At 41.9% G+C, this 24,036-nt stretch overlaps 1 protein-coding gene across 1 annotated transcript in view; it reads left to right on the top strand.

Annotated features, from left to right (window-relative positions):
• The first annotated feature begins 357 nt into the window (after positions 1-357).
• Positions 358-24,036, top strand: part of PRPF6 (pre-mRNA processing factor 6) — a 44,307-nt gene continuing 20,628 nt past the window's right edge. Inside the window, exons 1-11 of the mRNA XM_060771920.2 lie at positions 358-585; positions 5,224-5,392; positions 5,847-5,965; positions 6,252-6,330; positions 7,204-7,380; positions 8,340-8,495; positions 8,763-8,857; positions 9,334-9,490; positions 10,506-10,668; positions 20,821-20,939; positions 22,622-22,840. Coding sequence (XP_060627903.2) covers positions 374-585; positions 5,224-5,392; positions 5,847-5,965; positions 6,252-6,330; positions 7,204-7,380; positions 8,340-8,495; positions 8,763-8,857; positions 9,334-9,490; positions 10,506-10,668; positions 20,821-20,939; positions 22,622-22,840 — 1,665 coding nt within the window. The 5' untranslated portion in view covers positions 358-373. The remainder of the gene's footprint in view (positions 586-5,223; positions 5,393-5,846; positions 5,966-6,251; positions 6,331-7,203; positions 7,381-8,339; positions 8,496-8,762; positions 8,858-9,333; positions 9,491-10,505; positions 10,669-20,820; positions 20,940-22,621; positions 22,841-24,036) is intronic.

Here is a 24,036-nt window from a genome sequence, read left to right as displayed (position 1 = left end):
GTGTTTTGGACTCCAACTCCTACCATTCCTAATAGAATTGTGGGAGTTGGAGTCCAAAACACCTGAAGGGCCCAAGTTGGTCCATGCCTGGTCTAAATGCATGCCAAAAAGGAGAGAAAAAGTAGAATTGGGGAAAAACCCTGGTCCCAAATTGAGAAACTCCCAAACTCTGGATCTCCAAGTGTTTTCCTATTTTTGGACTTCATATCCCAGAATTCCTGGCCGTTGATCAACGCAGCTGAGGCTTCTGGGAAGTGAAGTCCATAATGGAATAGAGTCAAGACGGGCCTCTGTCTCCTCCAGACGCGCATGCGTAGTCGGTTTCCGTCCTTACTGCGCATGCGTGCCGCCTTCCTCCTCAGTCGTCGCCAAGATGGCCACCGCGGCTGCTTCTTCGTCGGCCTCTGGCGCCTCTTCCTCCTCCTCCTCCGGCCCGGGAGGCTCGAGCTCATCCGGGCCCGGGGGAAGCGGAGGGTCTGCATCCTCAGGCCTCACGGCCTCGCTGACAGGGACCATGAACAGGAAGAAGAAGCCTTTCCTGGGCATGCCTGCGCCGCTGGGCTACGTGCCGGGCCTAGGCCGCGGGTGAGCCGGGGGCTCGAGTTGGGAGTTGGGCGGCCAGCGAGGCCTCGGTTTCCCTTCCATTCTGTCTCTCTCTTTGGACTTGTATCTACACTGTGGAATGAATGCACTTTTGACACTACTTTGACTTGATTGCTAGGACTCATGTTGTTTCACAAGGCCTTTAGCCTTCTCTGCCAAAAAGTACCGAACTACAACTCCCAGGATTCTATAGCAGTTAACGTGGTGTCGAACTGCATTAATTCTACAGTGTAGTTGCAACCCAAGCAATTCCTGCTTCAGTAGAAAATTGCGCTTTTCTTTCCTTCTTCCTAAAATACTAATACTAATAAACTTTATTTATTGTTGTTGTTCATTCGTTCAGTCGTCTCCGACTCTTCGTGACCTCATGGACCAGCCCACGCCAGAGCTCCCTGTCGGCCGTCACCACCCCCAGCTCCTTCAAAGTCAGTCCAGTCACTTCAAGGATGCCATCCATCCATCTTGCCCTTGGTCGGCCCCTCTTCCTTTTTCCTTCCACTTTCCCCAGCATCATTCCCTTCTCCAGGCTTTGCTGTCTCCTCATGATGTGGCCAAAGTACTTCAGCTTTGTCTCTAGTATCCTTCCCTCCAGTGAGCAGTCGGGCTTTATTTTGGCCTTGCCCTGTGCAATTTCTGTGTTTACTGTCCGATTTTATACTGCTGTCTCGTTTATTATTTAGGTTTTGCATTTTATGTTTTTTTTAGTTCTGTTATGCCTTGTGTTATATTGGGTTATGCTTTTGTGTAATATTGTGTTTACTGTATTGATGGGTGTGGCCTCATGTAAGCTGCCCCGAGTCCCCCTGGGGGAGATGGAGCAGGGTATATTATTATTATTATTATTATTATTCCGGACCCAGCTTTCATACTATTACCGCCTTCTCTGTGGTTGCCTCCCGCCTCTGGAACTTCCTCCCTAAAAATATCAAAACAGCCCCCTACTTAAAATAATGTAAAAATACAGTAAATTAATAAATAGGAAAGGGTATAAATAATGTTTATTGTTATTAGTGGGATGGGCATACCAAGCCACCTTGTCTCTCTCCTGAGGAATTTGTACAAGGACCAAGTAGCAACAGTCAGAACTGACCACGGAACAACAGACTGGTTCAAGATTGGGAAAGGCGTACGGCAAGGCTGCATACTCTCACCCAACCTTTTAACTTGTATGCAGAACACATCATGTGAGGATGTGCAGGGCTTGATGAATGCAAGGCTGGGGTGAAAATTGCTGGAAGAAACATTAACAACCTCAGATATGCAGATGACACCACTCTGATGGCCGAAAGCGAGGAGGAGCTGAGGAGCCTTCTAATCAAGGTGAAAGAAGAAAGCGCAAAAGCTGGGTTGCAGCTAAACGTCAAAAAAACCAAGATCATGGCAACAAGAATGATTGACAACTGGAAAATAGAGGGAGAAAATGTGGAGGCCGTGACAGACTTTGTATTTCTAGGTGCAAAGATGACTGCAGATGCAGACTGTGGCCAGGAAATCAGAAGACGCTTCCTTCTTGGGAGGAGAGCAATGTCCAATCTCGATAAAATAGTAAAGAGTAGAGACATCACACTGGCAATAAAGATCCGCCTAGTCAAAGCCATGGTATTCCCTGTAGTCACCTATGAATGTGAGAGCTGGACCTTAGGGAAGGCTGAGTGAAGGAAGAGAGATGCTTTTGAGCTGTGGTGTTGGAGGAAAGTGCTGAGAGTGCCTTGGACTGCGAGAAGGATAAAAATTTTAAATTTTAAAACACTGGGAGATTGGGCAATGGAAATTGTTGGGGAGGGAGATCCAGATTGAGGAAGGAATTAATTGCACGAACCATAAAGTCCTTCTGAAGTCATTTGTACGAAATTTGGTCAGGGAGTATCTTACATTCAATCATTGAAGGCACGTTGGAATAACCAGGTTTTCAGATTCCTCCTGAAGATTGCCAGTGTGGGGGCTTGCCGAATGTCTCTGGGGAGTGAATTCCAGAGCCGGGGGGCTATCACAGAGAAGGCCCTTTCTCTCGTCTCCACAAGTCGCACTTGCGATGCAGGCGGGAGCGAGAGAAGAGCCTCTCTGGACGATCGAGCTTTACGCTCTTTCCACTTCGCTCCTTCAGGAGTGCTGTTTGCGCAACGCAGAACAGAACACAGATATTGTAGAAGGAATGTAACAATTCTTTAATGGCAAAACCTTAACCCAGAGGCTGGATAGTCATCTGTTAAGGGGTACTTTGTGCTTTTCCTGCATGGCAGGAAGTTGGACTTTATGCCCCATGTGATCTTGTGCAACTCTATGATTCTATCATTCTAGGTGTTTTGGACTTGAGTTTTTCTGTTGTGTGTTAATACAAGTTTTCCACCCCAAGATGGTGCTAGTAGAGCAGAAGACTTTTACTTTTGCCTTTGTGGTCTCTTCTGCTCCCACCCTGGGTCCAAACACTTTGATATGTATGAAACAGGGAGTCCTTTGGAATCTTCAAAACTAATAGATGAAATTCTGAGTAATACTACTTTAATGCAGGGGTCCTCACTTTTTAAGCCAAGGGCTGGTTTACAGTTGTTTTGGACTTAGGGCAACCCTAAGTCTAAAGTTGAGGAGGAGTGGGGAGAGACCTCACTTTAGCACTTCCACATCCTTTAAGTATAATCCATAATTTCTAGGAAAAGAATAAAAGTACATTACAAATGGATCGATTTGGTCGGAGATGCCAAGATCTGCAGTAGGCAAGCACCGAGCTGTTATTTCTAGGGTGCCATAGATTGAAGTCGACTTGATGACAAACGACAACAGTAAATGCAGTGTTCAAAGTGATAAATCTCACTATCTTGTGTTCTGGGTAGATAATGAAAGTTCAAGGTAATACTTCTTTGTGCCAGATTAATTGATCTATAATTGATAAAATTTCCAGATACAGTGAATTTATCTTTGAAAGTGTTACAGGGCCCTTTGTTGTTTCTTGCAATAGATGGACAGGACTACCACTTTGGAAACTGTAACTGTTAATTTGCTATTCACAGTAGTGAGCTGTAAAAGCATCAGAGGACTCATTATATAGGTATTTCAGCTCTAAAACTGAAACATAGATCTCTGAGGCTAAATGATTGATTGTTCCAGTTATGGAGAATTTTGTAGCATCAAATTCCCATCAGGAATAGAAGAATGAATGCCAGGCTGATTTTTTTCCTCTTTTCTTGCCTCATAAATAATAGTTGAAACCATGGTATAGTGACTTAGACTACTACAGATCTGAAGACTAGGGTTCAAATCACTACTCTGGCATGGAAAGTTCTATAGCAATGGACTGAAGATTCTGACCAATGTGTGAAAAATAACTGTGTTGTATTCAGGAATGCTTTGATTGTGTAATCCTGTATGGCAGGCGGTGGGACCGGATGGCTTTTTAAATTTAGTAATGGAACCTATAATCTGCTTTTAAAGAACATTTTCTGGCAACTTCAATAGCACTACAACAATATTCAGCTGAACAAATTAGTGGTATAGATCTATAGAATCTCTGTTTATGTTAGAGGGCCTAGAGATTTTTAGAGATGTGCAAAAATTGTTTTTATATTTGGGGCTTTCCCGCTTTGACAGAGACCCTGCATCCCTAACTTCTCTGAAAGTGGAGGTCTCACTGTATTTAGAACCATAGACTTTAGTGGTGGGATCACACAAGTGGAAAGATCATCAAGCGTTATCAGAAATGCACAACTAAAACACTCTTTCAAAATGCCCATCCAACCTTTGTTTAAAGGCCTTTAAAGAGAGTCCACTTGTTCTTCCTTATTTTTTTTCTTCATTTGAATCCATTGGTTTGTGTTGTAGTTTACTCCATCTTCTACTCGAGATGTCTCAGCTATTTAAGGATGGCAATCATGGCACTTCTTAGTCTTCTCTTTCAGTCCCAACATAGCCAAACTCTGTGAGAATAGACAGTCATGGAATTAAGTCCACAAAGGTCACTATCCTACACACAAAAATATTAACTGGCTTGCCCAAGCATTTCTGCCGCGTATTGTTTGAGAAAGAAAAGTTCATACATTTAAATTTATTTATTATTTCCAACATTTTTACCCTGTCCTTAACCCTCGAGGGAGGACTCAGGGCAGCTTACAACTTGTAACAGTTCGATGCCACAACATACAGACAAATATAACAAATAGAACAATAATTTTAAACAATATATAAAACATTAAATTAAATCAAATTAAAACATTAATGTCAAATCATATAGCCATTTCCAGTCCAACTCAACATCCAAAGTGCCGTTATGCCTGCTGTCCAAAAGCCTGGTCCCAAAACCATGATTTAAGTTTCTTCCTAAAAGAAAGGAGGGATGAAGCCAACTTAATCTCGCTGGGGAGCAAGTTCCACAGGCAGGGGGGCACCACCGAGAAGGCCCTGTCTCTCGTCCCCACCAAACACATTTGCGAAGCTGGCGGGACCAAGAGCAGGGCTTCCCTGGACGATCTTAAACTACGAAGCAGGACGTAAAGAGAGATACATTCAGATGCAAATGTATTGTTAACTCTGGGAGTGAGATAGACTTTTTGAAGGATTTGTAATTAGCAGTGTATCAGATTTTTCCTCATATTTAGTTGTGTTCTCTCCCCACTCTCTGTCTCTCTCTAGTGCTACGGGTTTTACTACTCGCTCAGATATTGGTCCTGCTCGAGATGCAAATGACCCTGTGGATGATCGTCATGCTCCACCCGGGAAGAGAACTGTTGGGGATCAGATGAAGAAAAATCAAGCAGCGGATGATGACGACGAAGATCTCAATGATACCAATTATGATGAGGTGATTCCTTGCAGCATAGATTTGTGCTGAGGACTTAATTATGTGAACTTGCAGTAAATTGGGGGCATAGGTCTACTCTAATTAGACATGTTTTTCTCAAAGTTATTGATAGAGGTCTTTTGTACCTCTTCCTGATCTTTCTTCAATTTACTAGAGATGAAATGGATTGAACTCTGGGTTTTTGCTTAGAAAGTATGTGCTGTGCACTGAGACCCTTTGAAAAAAGTGTTTTAATCAAATAATAATTGCTTATTTTCCAGTTCTGGAATTTAGGGTAACTTATAAAATATGCAAATGAAAGTTCATTAAAAACACAGAGTAAGGTTTATGCAATGAGGCTATCAATAGAAGTGAAAGGAGTGTAAAAGCAAAGGCCTGGCTTTTTCTTGATTTTTGTGATGTATGCTATGCGGAGAATGGATTCTCTCAATTAATGCCACCATATTATTCACAGTTTAATGGATATGCTGGGAGTCTGTTCTCAAGTGGGCCTTATGAAAAAGATGATGAGGAAGCTGATGCGATTTATGCTGCTTTGGATAAAAGAATGGATGAAAGGCGAAAAGAGAGAAGGTAAGGGTGTATTTTTTCATTGCTGAGAGACAGTGTATATGTGGCTAATGCATCTGAGGTCTTTGTATGATTTATTCATTTATTTGCTTATTTTAGAATGCACTTCACACCCTTCTGGTGTTTGCATACCTCTTAGGGAAGTATTAAAAATTTAGCTGCTGCTTCCTTTGGTTAGATGCTTGGTCTGATCTTGGATGCTTAGAGTAATAGAATCACTGGCAGTTCATGTTTGAATAAATAAGTTTAGATCCTACAGTCACTGATATCTGTACCTTCTGTTTTCTAGAGAACAACGTGAAAAGGAGGAGATTGAAAAGTACAGAATGGAGCGACCCAAAATTCAGCAGCAATTCTCAGATCTGAAAGTAAGGAGTAAACAGTCTCTTTTTCTCTAGGACTGAAATCATAAAATTATGAGTTGGGGGAACAGCAGTTTTTTTGGGGGGGGGGGGGAAACACTAATAGACATTGAGTATATAGAATGGAATAGAATAGTTTTATTGTCATTGTACTATTGCACAACAAAATTAAATGCCTTCCCCAAGGCGCACTACAAAACAACACACCCATCCCTCCACACCCCAACCACTACGGTGTAGTCCCAGATGCCACATCAATATTGTCTTATATATATTGAATCTATGTGACCTAGTGAATAATATGGCACTTCAGTTTGACTTTGGTTCAATTTTTGCCTTTGTTATGGGTGTAGGCAGATGTAGAAAAGAATATTATGGCAAATTTGTAATAAAGTATCTGCAATTGGGGGAGTGAATTGCCATTGTTGCACAGCAGCTATTTGTGCTAATAACACTTGCATAAATTGTATAAAGAAGTCCTATTGCTGTGTTATTGCCACTTCCATAATTTTGCAAGTGTCATCCTGATTGCTGCCTTGCTCTTGGCTGAGACAGTGTGGTGTGATGGAGAAATGACTGAAATAGAGAAGGGTTCATCTCTTCTGCCAAGGGACAGAAATTAAATGGGTTGAAAACCAGGGGCAAGAGAATTCAGAGGAAAAGAAGACTGGCAAAGCCATGGAACTGAAGTGGAGGGGGTATTATATATAGTCTCATCTAAATTAAAAAGACAGGGAGTCCTTCACAGGAAACAGACAGCTGAAGGGGATTCTGTAGGCAAGACTGAAGTTGTGCAGAGAACCAATATGGTGGTGAAAGAGGTGTGTGAATGAGCTAAATTCAGCATAAAAAAACACATGTATGGTTTGTCCTTCACAGAGAAAACTGGCTGAAGTTACTGAGGAGGAGTGGCTGAGTATTCCTGAAGTTGGTGATGCTAGGAACAAACGCCAAAGGAATCCACGTTATGAGAAATTGACTCCTGTTCCAGACAGCTTCTTTGCAAAGCACTTGCAGTCAGGGGAGAACCACACATCTGTGGATCCTCGTCAGACGGTGAGACAAGAATATATGTAGCTGTAGATTGGTCAAAGACAGTAGTCCTGAGAGAGTAACTTGTATTATCTCAAACAAACATTCGGTGTTAAAATGTACAGAAAGAAAGTGGCAACCACAAGCAACAGAGTTATTGTTCCTTTCATATAGAGTGGGAGAACAAAATAATAATTTAGGCACAGCTTGAGGTTTTGGTGTGATTACAAGGCTTATGAGGAGATTTTCTTTGGACTGTAGTTTCAGATTTCAGGAAGGGGGATTGACAGTTGAATTTTCTAAATGAAAAATGTCTCACTTGTGGCCCTGTAGAATAACTACGACTATACTAATATTCTTCGTAGTTGTTAGGATCTCTGTAATTCTTTTACATTTAGAAAGACTTTGGGCTCAGAAGAGGGAAGAGCACTTAATTGTACTATTTTTGTTGGGTTTGTCTAATAAATTGATTGTGGAAAGATTGGACCAAATGTTTCATAACAAACTACCCAGAAGCATTATTTGCCTCTGCTTATGAAGTGGAAATTGTAGGTACTAAGAAGAACTACCTAGGTTATGTAGAAGTAGTGCTGTTGGCTTATGATTGGCTCCCATCTAGCATATGTATTACGAGGTTTAAGGAAGGATATTTTCCCTGCTTCTGTTTCATACATTCATCATGGCCAAGAAGATAGTCCAGAGGCTAAAGTGGTTGGAAAGATTTACCTCCATAGACGGATCTGGAAGAGATGTTGAACTTTGTATCATGGCACAGTCTGTGAAACAGTTCATTGGTATTGATCTTACTGTCAATGTTTGCAATCCTGCAGTGTTTTGCCTTTTTTCTGTGCCCTTTCTTTCATGCTGATAGATATTTTGCACTTTTTGTCTTATATAAAACTGATTGCTCAAATGAAAGTTAGATATCTGGTCTATGTCACACTGAGAACTATCCCCCCCCCCCCCACTTTCTCCTCCTGCAGCAATTTGGTGGTCTGAATACGCCCTATCCTGGGGGCTTAAACACTCCTTATCCAGGTGGAATGACACCGGGATTAATGACCCCTGGAACAGGTGAACTGGACATGAGGAAGATTGGACAAGCTAGGAACACCTTGATGGACATGCGACTTAGCCAGGTAAGGACTGTAAGAAAAACAAAAAAATTCTGATCATTCCTTTTCCTGCTGAATAGATGTGGTAAGCATTACTGTGTGTTGAAATGTTCTCTTAGAACGTACACTTTCAGTAGATAGGGAGTCAGTTACAAGCTAGATTTTTTTAGGGTTTTTGTAGAAAAATGTTAGTGGTGTTGAACTTTTTCAATCTGTTCGAATTTTGTTGCATGTTTGTGGCTTCAGTGTGGCACTTTAATAAATGTCAACAATGTTGGATCAACTCCCTAGGTGTCTGACTCTGTGAGCGGCCAAACAGTGGTGGATCCCAAGGGTTACCTCACTGACTTGAACTCGATGATTCCCACACATGGCGGAGATATCAAGTAAGGTGATGGGTACAGGGTATTGGCACTGATTTGTTAATGACATTTGTCCATGTAAAGGGATATGTTAGGACTTTCACGGAATAGGACATGGTGCAGGGCCCATGCTTTGCTTGTGAAATAGAAAGAAATAGAAATTGTTGCAACAAAAAGGTCTGACTAAGATGTCAAGCCTATTTTCCCTCTTCTGGATGCAGAAAGCCACCCTAGAACTGTTTTTGTCAATGAGTTATGCATCTTACTAGTTCTTTTTGGGGCAAGGTGACATGTGACAATATATCCAAAAAATGAGATGTAAGCATTTTGCCTGGCTATAGAATGGGACATTAAGTTGTCAGTGACCAGTTCGTTTGCCTAAAAAGGCATAATTGATAATTAGGCAAATTATGTGTATTCCTGTAAAATAGCTTAGCTAGTAAATGTACATGGTATTTACAGATAGAAAGTTACCACCTGTACATTTTGTGCTCTGCTAGTGACATCAAAAAAGCACGTTTACTTCTGAAGTCGGTACGAGAGACTAATCCTCACCACCCACCAGCCTGGATTGCTTCTGCACGCTTGGAAGAAGTGACTGGCAAGCTGCAGGTTGCTCGAAATCTCATCATGAAAGGGACAGAAATGTGCCCCAAGGTAAGATTTGTATTTATTTTGGCCTCCATTTTAAGCAGGCATGTGGAACCTTTGCCCTGATGGATGCTGAACTTCTACTCTCATCATGCCTCACTATTGGCTCGCTGGTTAGATGTGATAGAAGCTGGCATTCAGTAACTTCAGAAAGGCCAGAGGTCCACAGCTCTGCTTTTGTGTTCTGCATTTGTGTTCTGACTCATTCTCTGGAGCTTTTAGAGGAACCCTTCTCTCTTCCTTCTACATTGCTTTCTTGTACCCATCGCCCTATTTCTTTGAGAAGACCTTGTGTCTGTTCCTGGATTCTTAACAGTAAAAATAGTAACCAGAAAATGACCACTGTGATGCCATCTCTTACCTGCTTTTATTCTTTCCCCTTCTTTGCAGAAATTCCAGAATTGACAACAACAATAGAGTAGACTGTGAACTGAAAACCTCCTCCTGCTCTAGAGGCATTCTTGTCATATCTTACTCATTTTATTTATTGTTCAGTGGAAACAAATTCCACTATGGAAACATACATCCTTGTTTTGCTTTCATCTGTACTGTTAGTTATCTAGGAGGATTTTCAAATAAAGGAAAACTAAAGGGGGTGAGAGCTGTTTTTCATCCAGGGATTAAAAAAAAGTGTTGAGGAACATGGAAGGTTGCTAAATGTTGCAAGATGTGGGGAAAGTAGATAGTAGTTCCTTTCAAAAATAATTATGGAACTTGAGGAAACCCACTCAAAATTCATTAATATAGCTTCATTACAAAAAGCAGAAATACGTTGTCACATAATGTGGTTTTTTTCCATTGGGTTTTCTCCTGAAGCAACTTTCTTACTACTTGAAATGTTTTCTTTTCCTCTAGTAGCATTTGATCTCTTCTTCCACTGTACTTACCTTAGCATCCATTTGCATGATCTTTATCCTATACAGCATGCACCTACTCTTCTGGTGTCACTCTTGAGTTCTTCCCAAAGCACTCACTGTATTCAGAGCAAACTACTGATTTGTGTTTCTTCTTGTTTCCCCAGAGCGAAGATGTGTGGCTTGAAGCTGCCCGTTTGCAACCTGGGGATACTGCCAAGGCTGTGGTGGCCCAGGCTGTTCGCCACCTTCCACAGTCAGTGCGAATTTATATCAGGGCAGCAGAATTGGAGACTGATATTCGAGCAAAGAAGCGTGTCCTTCGTAAAGGTTAGAGAGTTCCTCTGGCAGGAACTGCCTTTAACAATAGTGTAGAAATTTCAATTACCAGGAATTCAGAATATAGCTGCCAGGCTGTTAACTGAAACCAATCAGATGGATTCTTGTGCTGTAGCTGAACAGGTAGTTTGGTTCCTGGTCTGTATCTGAACTGAGTTGAAGTGCTGGTAGTTCCCTTTGGACCCTTGCATGACTCTGGACCGTCTGTATGTTGGAGTGTATTCCTTATGAGAAAAGAGAGAGACATCAGTCATGTTTTTTCTGTGGTCTGATGCATAGTGAGTGAGTCAAGGCAAGAGGCAGCATCTTATTGGTTGTGGCCACCTGTTATTTAGAACTGGCTGTTAGGAATTGTGGGAATTGGATGGCCAAGGTTTGCCCAAGCCTGATTTAGAATGTTCTCCTCCAAGGAGTTGAGCTGGCAGCTAAATGCTAATAGTTGCAGAACTATCTCCTTATTCTCATAGGAAGTTAGACTTCTAACCATTAGAATGTTTTAATTTACACTCCTTATGAGTGTAAATTGCTTCACTAATTGTATAAATTATAATCCACCCTAAAAGTGCTGAAGATTTGCAAGATACACATTTTCATATATAGCAATAAAGGAATGTGAGTGTTTTGGAGATGTAGCTTCAAGACAATGTTATTTAGATACTTGAAATTTGTTATGTATACTAAAAGGGGACTTGACAGTGTCCCCTGTTTGTTTGTTTGTTTGCCTTAGTTTGTTGTTGTTGTTCATTCGTTCAGTCGTCTCCGACTCTTCGTGACCTCATGGACCAGCCTACGCCAGAGCTCCCTGTCGGCCGTTACCACCCCCAGCTCCCTCAAGGTCAGTCCAGTCACTTCAAGGATGCCATCCATCCATCTTGCCCTTGGTCGGCCCCTCTTCCTTTTGCCTTCCACTTTCCCCAGCATAATTGTCTTCTCTAGGCTTTCCTGTCTCCTCATGATGTGGCCAAAGTACTTCAACTTTGTCTCTAGTATCTTTCCCTCCAGTGAGCAGTCGGGCTTTATTTCCTGGAGGATGGACTGGTTGGATCTTCTCACAGTCCAAGGCACTCTCAGCACTTTCCTCCAACACCACAGCTCAAAAGCATCGATCTTCCTTCGCTCAGCCTTCCCTAAGGTCCAGCTCTCACATCCGTAGGTGACTACAGGGAATACCATGGCTTTGACTAGGCGGATCTTTGTTGCCAGTCTGATGTCTCTACTCTTTACTATTTTATCGAGACTGGACATTGCTCTCCTCCCAAGAAGTAAGCGTCTTCTGATTTCCTGGCTACAGTCTGCATCTGCAGTAATCTTTGCACCTAGAAATACAAAGTCTGTCACAGCCTCCACGGTTTCTCCCTCTATTTTCCAGTTGTCAATCATTCTTGTTGCCATAATCTTGGTTTTTTTGACGTTTAGCTGCAACCCGGCTTTTGCGCTTTCTTCTTTCACCTTGATTAGAAGGCTCCTCAGCTCCTCCTCGCTTTCGGCCATCAGAGTGGTATCATCTGCATATCTGAGGTTGTTAATGTTTCTTCCAGCAATTTTCACCCCAGCTTTGCATTCATCCAGCCCCGCACATCGCATGATGTGTTCTGCATACAAGTTAAAAAGGTTGGGTGAGAGGATGCAGCCTTGCCGTACGCCTTTCCCAATCTTGAACCAGTCTGTTGTTCCGTGGTCAGTTCTGACTGTTGCGACTTGGTCCTTGTACAGATTCCTCAGGAGAGAGACAAGGTGGCTTGGTATGCCCATCCCACCAAGAACTTGCCACAATTTATTATGATCCACACAGTCAAAGGCTTTAGAATAGTCAATGAAGCAGAAGTAGATGTTTTTCTGAAACTCCCTGCCTTTCTCCATTATCCAGCGGATATTGCTCTCCTCCCAAAGGTCTCTCGTTCCTCTACCTTTTCTAAACCCAGCTTGAGCATCTGGCAACTCTCGCTCCATGTATTGCTGGAGTCTTCCTTGCAGGATCTTGAGCATTACCTTACTGGCATGAGAAATAAGGGCCACTGTACGGAAGTTGGAGCAGTCTTTCGCATTTCCCTTTTTTGGTATGGGGATATAAGTTGATTTTTTCCAGTCTGATGGCCATTCTTGTGTTTTCCATATTTGCTGGCAAATGGCATGCATCACCTTGACAGCATCATCTTTTAAGATTTTAAACAGTTCAGCTGGGATCCCGTCGTCTCCTGCTGCCTTGTTGTTAGCAATGCTTTTTAAGGCCCATTCAACCTCACTCCTCAGGATGTCTGGTTCTAATTCATTCACCACACCGTCAAAACTATCCTCAATATTATTATCCTTCCTATACAGATCTTCTGTATAGTCTCGCCACCTTCTCTTGATCTCTTCAGCTTCTGTTAGGTCCCTGCCATCTTTGTTTTTTATCATACCAATTTTTGTCTGAAATTTACCTCCAATGTTTCTAATTTTCTGGAAGAGGTCTCTTGTCCTTCCTATTCTGTTGTCTTCTTCCACTTCCATGCATTGCTTATTTAAAAATAGTTCCTTATCTCTTCTGGCTAACCTCTGGAATTGCGCATTTAACTGGGCATATCTCCCCTTATCCCTGTTTCCTTTTGCTTTCCTCCTTTCTTGGGCTACTTCCAGTGTCTCAGCAGACAACCATTTTGCCTTCTTGGTTTTCTTTTTCTTTGGAACGTACTTTGTTGCCGCCTCCTGAACAATGTCGCGGACTTCTGTCCATAGTTCTTCTGGGACTCTGTTTACTAAATCTAGTCCTTCAAATCTGTTCTTCACTTCCACTGTATATTCGCTAGGAATGTTAGTGAGATCATATCTAACTGGTCTGTGTATTTTCCCTGATCTCTTTAGTTTTATTCTAAATTGGGCAATAAGAAGTTCGTGATCTGAGCTACAGTCAGCCCCAGGTCTTGTTTTCACCGACTGGATGGATGTCCGCCACCTTTGGCTGCAAAGGATGTAGTCAATCTGATTTCGGTGTTGACCGTCTGGTGAGGTCCATGTGTAAAGCCGTCTTTTAGGTTGTTGGAAGAGAGTATTCGTTATACACAGCGAGTTTTCCTGGCAAAATTCTATCAGCCTGCGTCCCGCTTCATTTTGTTCTCCCAGCCCATGCTTGCCTGTGATCCCTGTTGTCATTTGACTTCCCACCTTGGCATTCCAGTCTCCTGTAATGAAAATAATGTCTCTTTTTGGTGTATTATCCAGTAGTTCCTGCAGATCCTCATAGAACTGATCTACTTCTGCTTCTTCAGCAGCTGTGGTTGGGGCGTATATTTGGATCACTGTAATGTTGAAAGGCTTTCCTTGCACTCGAATTGAGATCATTCTGTCATTTTTTGGGTTGTATCCAAGCACCGCTTTAGCGAATTTCTTATTAATTATGAAGGCTACTCCATTTCTTCGATGTTCCTCTTGTCCGCAGTAGTAGATCTGGTGGTCATCTGATGTGAAGTGGCCCATTCCAGTCCATTTCAGTTCGCTGACCCCCAGAATGTCTATCTTTAGTCTTGACATCTCACCAATAACAACATCCAATTTGCCCTGGCTCATAGATCTTACATTCCAGGTTCCTATGGTGTGTTGATCTTTAGAGCATCGGATTCGTCGTTCACCTCCAGTACCGTCGGCCGCTAGCCTTCCTTTCGGCTTTGAGCTAGCTGCGTCATCACATCTGGGGCTAGTTGAACTTATCCTCTGCTCCTCCCCAGTAGCATTTTGGCCATCTTCCGACCTGGGAGTCCCATCTTCCAATGGCATACCGACATATCTCTGTTTGTACTGGTCCATTTAGTTTTCTTGGCAAGGATACTGGGGTGGTTTGCCGTTGCCTTCCCCAGGGATCACGCTTGGTCTGACCTCTCTGCCACAACCGTCCCGTCTTGGGTGGCCCTTCACGGTTTCGCTCATGACATCATTGAGGTGCTCAAGCTCCAGCGCCCCGACAAGGCGGTGATCCTTTGCTGGAGGCCTTAGTTAACTTACGTGAATCATTATATTTGAAGCATGCAGTACCACTTCAGTCATTGGGCTGTTCTCTTCTCTAACTAATGCATAGCTTTGCAGTTAGTAGTTCGGAGGGGGTAGTTTGAGGGATTGTGTTACAAGTCTCTTGTGGGGCATTTCTTTTAAGGGAATGAATTAGGCAAATCATACCTTCAGGAAGCTTTGAGGTGCCTTACGAAAGTGGATATACCATAGGGGCTCCATGTCTTCGCTGAAGCCAACACAGTGCAACCCACTGTGAGAGCTGTGTAACTTTGCTTAGAATGAATTAGGCAAACCATACCTTCAGGAAGCTTTGAGGTGCCTTATTAAAGTGGATATACCATAAGGTCTCCATGTCTTCACCAGAGCCAACACAGTGCAACCCCTATGAGAGCTGTGTAACTTTGCTTTAAGGTACTGATGATAAAAATAAGGGCTATTCAAAGCTAGATACCATCACTAATGAATATTCATTCGTGATAAGAGATTTAAAAAGCTATGGTTATAATCACCTTTTGGGTCTTCAGTTTTTTTAATATTATACACTCTTGTCTGATACATGATTCTTGTAAAATGCTAGGGATTGGAGACATATGGTCCCTCCATGGGACTTTTGCGGGCTATGCTACCTCTTTGCAACATCTGAGACATTTGAAAACAAGTTGTTTGGGGAGTGGTAAGAGCAAGATGGATGGACAGTATCCTTGAAGGCTGACAGGGAGCTCTGCCTTGGCTGGTCCATGAGGTCACAAAGAGTGAATGAATAAACAAAAACAAGGGAGACCAGTGTGGTATAGTGTCTTAAACATTGAAAAGTGACACTGGAAACCTGGGTTTGAATCACCACTTGGTCATGGAAAACCACTGGATGATAGTGGGCAAGTCACATTCTCTTGATCTCAGAGGAAAGCAATAGCAAATCCTGTATGAGCATGTCTTTCCAAGAAAACAGCATGATAGATTAAGACTTATGGTCCCTATGAATCAGAAATTCACTTCTTAGGGTGTACTGTTTCTGGTTCACTTCCTGTTTTTTTTAAAAAATATATATATCTTTCTCACTTCAAAATGTCTTTGGATGTGTGTGATGAAATTTCCCTCTCAATCTCTGAAAAAAAAAATAGAGGTTCAGAAATTGGCCTTGAGGGCTACATGTACAAGCTGTTCTTCCCCATTCTTGCTTTTCTACTTGTGAATGACGCAGATAAGGATGCACTAATTTTTTTCTGATTATGAGGGCATAGTGGGAGGAATGGTGAAAATTTAATCTTTAATACCAATGGCTGGTATTTTAGTTTTTTAGATGTAGAGGTAGGCTTGAGCCACCTTGAGTCCCATTTTGGGAGAAAGGCAGGATATAAATTCAATCAGTCAATCAATCAATCAATCAATCATTCAAGGCTGTTGCAGATCTTAAGGGTTCTCTGAATATTATTCTTGTTGTTTGGAAGAACATTAAAATGATCCAGCCATGTAAGCAGTACCTGCTTAATGTTTATTGAAAACACAATATCTCATTATGATGGACTGGTGCTCTATGTCTAAGGTTTGTATGGTTAGGTCACCTAAGTGGGCCTAACAACAACAACAACAAAACAACACTTAATAATGATAATGACAACAACAACACTTATTTGTATTCCGCCCTATCTCTCCGAGGGGACTAGGCGGATTCCAGCATATACAGACACAGACAAACATTCAATGCCTCAAAACAATGAAACACAGATACACAAATACACAAGGCTTTCCCTTTGTCTCCGCCTCTGGGGAATGTACTCATCTCCATTTCCAAAGCAAAGAACCTGCGTTGTCTGTAGACACCTCCTAGGTCATGTGGCTGGCATGACTACATGGAGTGCTGTTTACCTTCCCGCCAAGGCTGTACCTATTGGATAGGTACATCCATCAATAAGAGCATAGTGTCTAGATCTAGGGAAGTCATGCTACCCCTCTATTCTGCTTTGGTTAGACCACACCTGGAATATTGTGTCCAATTCTGGGCACCACAATTTAAGAGAGATATTGATAAGCTGGAATGTGTCCAGAGGACGGCGACTAAAATGATCAGGGGTCTGGAGAACAAGCCCTATGAGGAGCGGGTTAAGGAGCTGGGCATGTTTAGTCTGAAGGAGAGAAGGCTGAGAGGAGATATGATAAATATGTGAGAGGAAGCCACAGGGAGGAGAGAGCAAGCTTATTTTCTGCTTCCCTGGAGACTAGCACGCGAAACAATGACTTCAAACTACAAGAAAGGAGATTCCATCTGAACATGAGGAAGAACTTCCTGACTGTGAGAGCTGTTCAGCAGTGGAACTCTCTGTCCCGGAGTGTGGTGGAGGCTCCTTCTTTGGAAGCTTTTAAACAGGCTGGATGGCCATCTGTCAGGGGTGATTTGAATGCAATATTCCTGCTTTTTGGCAGAATGGGGTTGGACTGGATGGCCCATGAGGTCTCTTCCAACTCTTTGATTCTATGATTCTATTGATCTCACATTCGCATGTTTTTGAACTCCTAGGTTGGCAGGAGCTTCGGCTGCCAGCAGGAGCTCACCACGTCTCATGGATTCAAACCGCCAACCTTCCAGTTAGGAAGTTCAGCAGCTCAAGAGTTTAACCCGCTGTGCCACCACGGCCCTAGTTAGATGATGATTACTTAAAAGCTAGTATTTATTGCTTGCTTCCTAAATGGTAATAATGATTCATTGGGAACCCGAATCACCCTAACAGTTTAGCTTTTAACATTGTAGCTTTTAAGGTGCAAGGTCCACTCCTAAAACTCACTGGCAGCCCTTAGCCTCTTTTTTTTATTTAAGAGAGAAGGGGAGAGAACTTGGTCTCATACCATAGTTTTAACTGGTCTTTACAGTGGTTTTTATAGATTAGCTGAGGCTCTTTAGATTTTGTCATGCTTGTTATTTTGAGCCCATTTTTGGCAGAAAGACAAATGCCAAGCAGTGCTGTGAGTTGGCATTTGTTCCAGTTATTATATTTTCCTTTTAGTTTGTTTCGGTTGGGGTTGATACTGTACATGGTCCCGAAAAGTACTCCAGCATGTTCGGCATCCGTTGTAGCATTTGGAAATTAAAAGTTCTCATTGCAAGGACGTGCTGATTCCTGCTGTGCAGCATTTCCATCCGATGGGCCTGTCATTATGAATTTAGGAAGCACTTGGAGAACCCCCTGCTGCAACTGCAAGCGTAATGGAGACTGTTAACATTCAACTAGCGAGAATGTTGTCCTAATAAATTCTCAAAGAATAACTTCTGCTGCCTCAAAGCCTGAAGATAACAAAACCATTATTTTTCATGGGCTGTTGCGGGTATAATTAAAAACACAGCACTAGCTTGACATTTTAAGAATGGACTTGAAAGCTATTGAAGACATTTTGCTTCTTGTATTAAGGCAGCAATTTCCAGCAGCTCTTCTTTTATTCTCTCCCTCCTTCACTTATTTTGTGAAGTATTTATTCTTACTTGTCACTTTGGTGGCTATAACAAGTACACAGATAATTTTCCTTTAAATAAAGATGAATAGGCTTGATAGATAGATAGATAGATCCTTTCTTTAGATTCAGCAAATAATAGTCTGGCTTGCTTGGAAATTACATATTTGCTAATGTGATACTTTTGACATGGCCGAAGCTCTGCTTGGCTGAATGATACTAACATAAGAAGGATTTTGGCACACTCATCCCTGTTTCTTGTTCTTTGGTCTGCGATAAGAAGAGATAAGGGTGGTCCATGCCTTAGTCACCTCCAGATTGGACTACTGTAATGCACTCTACGTGAGGCTGCCCTTGAAAACGGCCCGGAAATTTCAGTTGGTCCAGCGGGCGGCGGCCAGGTTGTAAACTGGTGCTCCTTACAGGGAGAGGTCAACCCTCCTGTTTAAGGAGCTCCATTGGCTGCCGTTCATTTTCCGATCCCAATTCAAGGTGCAGGTACTTACCTACAAAGCCCTAAATGGTTTGGGACCCACCTACCTGCATGACCGCATCTCTGTATACGAACCCACACGATCTCTTCGATCATCTGGAGAGGCCCTGCTCGCGATCCCACCTGCATCGCAAGTGCGATTGGTGGGAACGAGGGATAGGGCCTTCTCAGTGGTGGCCCCTCGACTCTGGAACTCACTCCCCTAGGACATCAGGCATGCCCCAACGTTGGCAGTCTTTATAAGGAGCTTGAAGACGTGGCTGTTCCAGTGTGCCTTCCCAGAATAAGGAAACTCCAAGCAATATGTCCCAAATGCACTTTACTAGAGATCTAGAATTGCCTGCACGCCCCACCTATCCCTAAAATATCTATCCTATTTCACCTTATCATGCCCAGCACTTTTAAAGATTTTAAGTATTACATTTGGCCCTGCCACAGGTTTTAATGCGCCGCGGTGTTATTGTTAATGTTTTTGCTTTGTTTATGAGTTTTTATTATTGTATTGTTGTTGTGTTTTACTGATGTGTTTGGGCTCGGCCTCTTGTAAGCCGCACCGAGTCCTTCGGGAGATGGTAGCGGGGTATAAATAAAGGTTTATTATTAATATTATAAGTGGTATGTTCCCCGATTCAAATGCAAACTGATCTGCCCAGCAGGCAAGATTAATCTGCAAGTTAGGACACCTTAAATTCATCCCTGAAGAATTAAAAATGGCCTCCTCTCTCCCCTCCTTTAAGACACATTTATCCACTTTAACCTATGGAGAGAAGGAGGACTAATGACACCTTATATACACCCCTGCCTTTATTTATTTATTTACTACGTTTCTATACTGCCATTCTCAGCCCGAGGGTGACTTGTAGTTGAACATCTATTTTCGTTAATCTGGTAGATACTTTCTTAACTTCAACCATTTTAGTCTATTTTTAAAAGGATTTAAAAGGATTTAATATGTTATATGTGAGGAATATATTATGCCTTGTTTATTTAAGCTGCTTGATTTGTTATATATTATCCTTGGCATTGAATGTTTGCCACTGTGTTTTATTTTGTTGTAAGCCACCCTCGGGGAGATAGGGCGGGCTATAAATAAAGCATTATTATTATTATTATTATTGACACCAAAGCACAGTATGTCACCGCAAACGAGATCTATGTGCTGGATTTCGTATCACAAAATCACAAGTCGAACACTTCCCAAGCGTCTAGGACTGTGTGCTGTATTTTCGAATGATGCGCGCAGATCCAAGTCAGATGGCCTTTTGCAGTTGACAAATCGTGATTTTGTCAATGTTTATTGTTTCCAAATGTCGGCTGAGATCTTTTGGCACGGCACCCAGTGCGTCAATGACCACTGGGACCACTTGTACTGGTTTATGCCAGATTTTGAGGTCTTGATAGCGGCTGAGTTTTTCCTGTTGTTTTTCCTCAATCTGACTCACCTGGTATGGTGATATCAATAATCCAGACTTTTTTCTTTTCCACAATTGTGATGTCTGGTGTATTGTGTTCCAAAACTTTGTCAGTCTGGATTATTATTATTATTATTATTATTAATTATTTGCTGCTTCTGAATTGCTCTGCACTGCAGCCAAAGACAAAAGCAGAAGTTAACCCAGGGTGCTCTTATGCCATCTTCCTTTTTCTCTCCCTTTTTTGTTTGCATTGATAAACTTGAAATAACCCAAAGGCACCTCAGCATTTCGGGAAAGGCTTTATTAGAGCACCAGCTGAAATTTGCAAAATAAATAAATAAAAATAACCCTCTCCGATTGCCCAGAGCATAGATGAACAATGGGAGTTACACTTTTGAAAATACAAGAATCAGCTTCTATTCAAATGTAGCCTTTGCAACAATGAATCATCTTGTGAGGAAGTGTTAGTAGAGTAAGAAAATGAGACACATTTTTTAAAATGCACAACCTGAATGAAAGAAATCCAATTTACAGATAATGTTACATAGTGATTGTATCCTCCTCTCTCTCCAAATGCTATTCTTCCTTCAACAACACATTGATATTCTTTAGAGTGTAGAAAGGTGATGGGTACCTGATTGTACTCTTTGCGCAGTTTCTGTCCTAATCGTTAGAAGGTTACCTGTAGCCACGAAAGTTTATTTCCTTTCCAGCACTTTTGCCATATTGAGTGGCCATAGGCAGATAATTATTCTGTTCTGTGTCCAGTGATGTCTATCACTGCTAACTTATTTTCTTTTTTGTCTTTTCTAGCACTAGAGCATGTTCCAAACTCTGTCCGCTTGTGGAAAGCAGCTGTGGAGTTGGAAGAGCCTGAGGATGCCAGAATAATGCTCAGCCGAGCTGTGGAGTGCTGCCCCACAAGTGTAGAAGTAAGTTGGAAAAATCATTTTCTGTTACAGGATGCACATGGATTGCCCCAAAAGGGGTTTGGGGCTGAGCTGAAAGTGTTATTGGAAATTTGATCTTGAACTGGGGAACCAAAATTGTGAGGAGGCAGGAAGCACACTTACACACACAGCAAAATTGTTTAGGATAACTGCTTATCAGATGACTTAACTATATTGATATCAACTATGGCACTTTAATACTTTTTCTTGTATTGCCCATTTTAAATTAGCAGCTATTGCTGCATTTTTATTGAGTGTTTTATAGGTTGTTGTAATTTTTGTGTTATTTATCTTCATTGACATTGTAATTGTTGTTATTATGGATATTGATGCATTTATGTGTTATTGCACAATATGCGCTGTGTTGTAAGCCTCCCAGAGTCCCTTTTTTGGAAATGGTGGAGGGATATAAATTATTATTATTATTATTATTATTATTATTATTATTATTTATAGTTTGCTGTTTCTAATATCGCAGTGGTGGCACCCCTGTTTTCTTCCTCCAGTCCCTCTCAGAATCTCTCAAATGTTGATACTCTTTCATGTGTCAGTATCTACACATGAAAGTAGCATTTACTACTGCTAAAGGCCCTCCATATCTCAATTTTTCTACTCATCAATATATGGAAAAATGTTGGGCGTTTGACTTTGCCTTAGAAGGCTTTGCATGCTAGTGATTCTCAGTCTCTTATATCATATGGTTCTGTCTGTTCTGAAAAAATTGGCACAGTTTTTCTGAAAGAAATGTACCATATATACTCATATATAAGTCAACCTCACGGATATGTCGAGGGTAGATATGGGGGCCAAAATGAGAGATTTTGCCATAATCTATAGATAAATCAAGGCTCATTCCATGGAGAGGGTAAAGGAACCCCTCAGGGGGGTCAGCCCCTTCCTCATAGCTGCCACCATTTCCTCACCCAGGCATTAAAAAGTCTAGGAATGGCTTCCTAGAAGGCAAGAAAGTAAGGTGTCAGTGCTTCCCTTAGGTTTTCCATATGATCCTGGTCATCTCCTTAGACTAAGATCTTTCACCATTTTTTTCAGAGAAGGAGATGGTTCCTTTTTAGATAAGCATTCAAGTGTTCACACTGAGCCACAGATAAGTTGAAATATGTTTTTTGGGGTTATTTTTCACATCGTCTTTTGAGGGTTAATTTCTTGTCTAAAATTTCTAGACATAGGTAAAGGTAAAGGTTTCCGCTTGACATTAAGTCTAGTCGTGTCCGATTCTGGGGGTTCGTGCTCATCCCCATTTCCAGCGTTGTCCGTAGACACCTCTAAGGTAATGTGGCCAGCAAGACTGCATGGAGCGCCGTTATCTTCTGCAGAAGCAGTACCTATTGATCTACGCACATTTGCATGTTTTCAAACTGCTAAGTTGGCAGAAGCTGGGCCTAACAGCGGAAGTTCACCCTGCTCCTTGGACTCAAACCGTTAGCCTTTGAATCAGTAAGTTCAGCAACTCAGTGTTTAACCAGCTGCGCCACCAGGAGGTCCTTTTTCTAGACTTATACATGAGTATAAAGGCATATATTTACATACATGTTAAAACTCTTATTTGTCACCAGTGATAAATGTTTTTTTAGAGAATTTGCTGAGGGAGTCTGTGTGGTTTTAAGGTGTGTCACCTGACTGAGAAACCTTTTTTGCTCTTGCAGCTGTGGCTGGCCTTGGCAAGGTTGGAGACCTATGAAAATGCCCGTAAAGTCTTAAACAAGGCCCGTGAAAACATCCCAACTGACAGGCACATCTGGATCACAGCTGCCAAACTCGAGGAGGCCAATGGGAACACACAGATGGTGGAGAAGATTATAGATCGAGCCATCACTTCGTTAAGGGCAAACGGAGTGGAAATAAACCGGGAGCAGTGGATCCAGGTGCTGTTTTGGATTTTCTGTTTGGAAACCCTGCTTAATTATTGCCTTGTTTTTGACCCTGCGATATGTGCTTAACGTGAATGGAACACTGGATCGCAGTACTATGAATGAATGCAAGAAGTTATGATGGACAATTGCCTTTAAAACCTTAAATTATGATTAATGTATTAGCGTTTTCTGCACATGAAAACAACTAGTCTTCTGAAATCCATTATGGATGGATAGAGTAGGAAAACCAAGTGACATGCCAGAAATTTACAGCGGGTTAGAGTGATGGGATTCAGGGAGAACAATACAAAAGGGAGAGATGAATTTTACTGATGCGCAACACTTTTCAAGGATGTTTAAACTTTACTATCTTATATTAAGTCTCATTGTGAGACTTATCTGCGCAATCATGCATATTTTATTTCACCCAGATTTTAATGATTGTGTAGAATTTTGCTGATATCAGATCCGGTGATGGTTTAGAAGTATAGTAAAATGGGATTAGACAAAGTCTTTACCAAAATGTTGCTAAACACTGATTGCTGGGAGGCAAGCGAAACATTCTCTGAGTGTGCTAGTAAGTATTAAGATTGCTCTGAATAGTTTATTTTAGGTTGGTAACCTTTCTACATTGCCACGTGTCAATTTTCAATTGATCTTCCTCATGTATATGATTCTTCTTCCCTTCTCCCTCCCTGTTATCCTTACAATGGAGCCCCTAGTGGCGCAATGGGTTAAACCCTTGTGCCGGCAAGACTGAAGACCGAGAGGTTGCAGGTTCAAATCAGAGGAGAGCACGGATGAGCTCCCTCTGTCAGCTCCGGCTTCCCATTTGGGGACATGAGAGAAGCCTCCCACAAGGATGGTAAAACATCAGAAACATCCAGGCATCCCCTGGGCAATGTCCTTGCAGACGGCCAATTCTTTCACACCAGAAGCTACTTGCAGTTTCTCAAGTTGCTCCTGACATGAAAAAAATCCTTACAATAACTTTGTACAGTTGACTGGCCAGATATCACCTAGTTAGCCCTATGCCTGAGTGTGGACTTAAGCCAGGTTGTCCCCAGGTGTACTTCTGGCAGTAGCCTTCATACAACCTTTCCCCCTGACACGACAAATAAATAAACCTTTCCCCTTTAAAAAAACCCCCAGTTCTGTCTGAAAATATAAACAACATACAGTACAATCCCTGTATCATTGAGACACAG

This window comes from Anolis sagrei, chromosome 4 (assembly GCF_037176765.1).
Source record: "Anolis sagrei isolate rAnoSag1 chromosome 4, rAnoSag1.mat, whole genome shotgun sequence".
NCBI classification, from domain to species: Eukaryota; Metazoa; Chordata; class Lepidosauria; order Squamata; family Dactyloidae; genus Anolis; species Anolis sagrei.
This window is presented reverse-complemented; position numbering and strand designations above follow the sequence as displayed.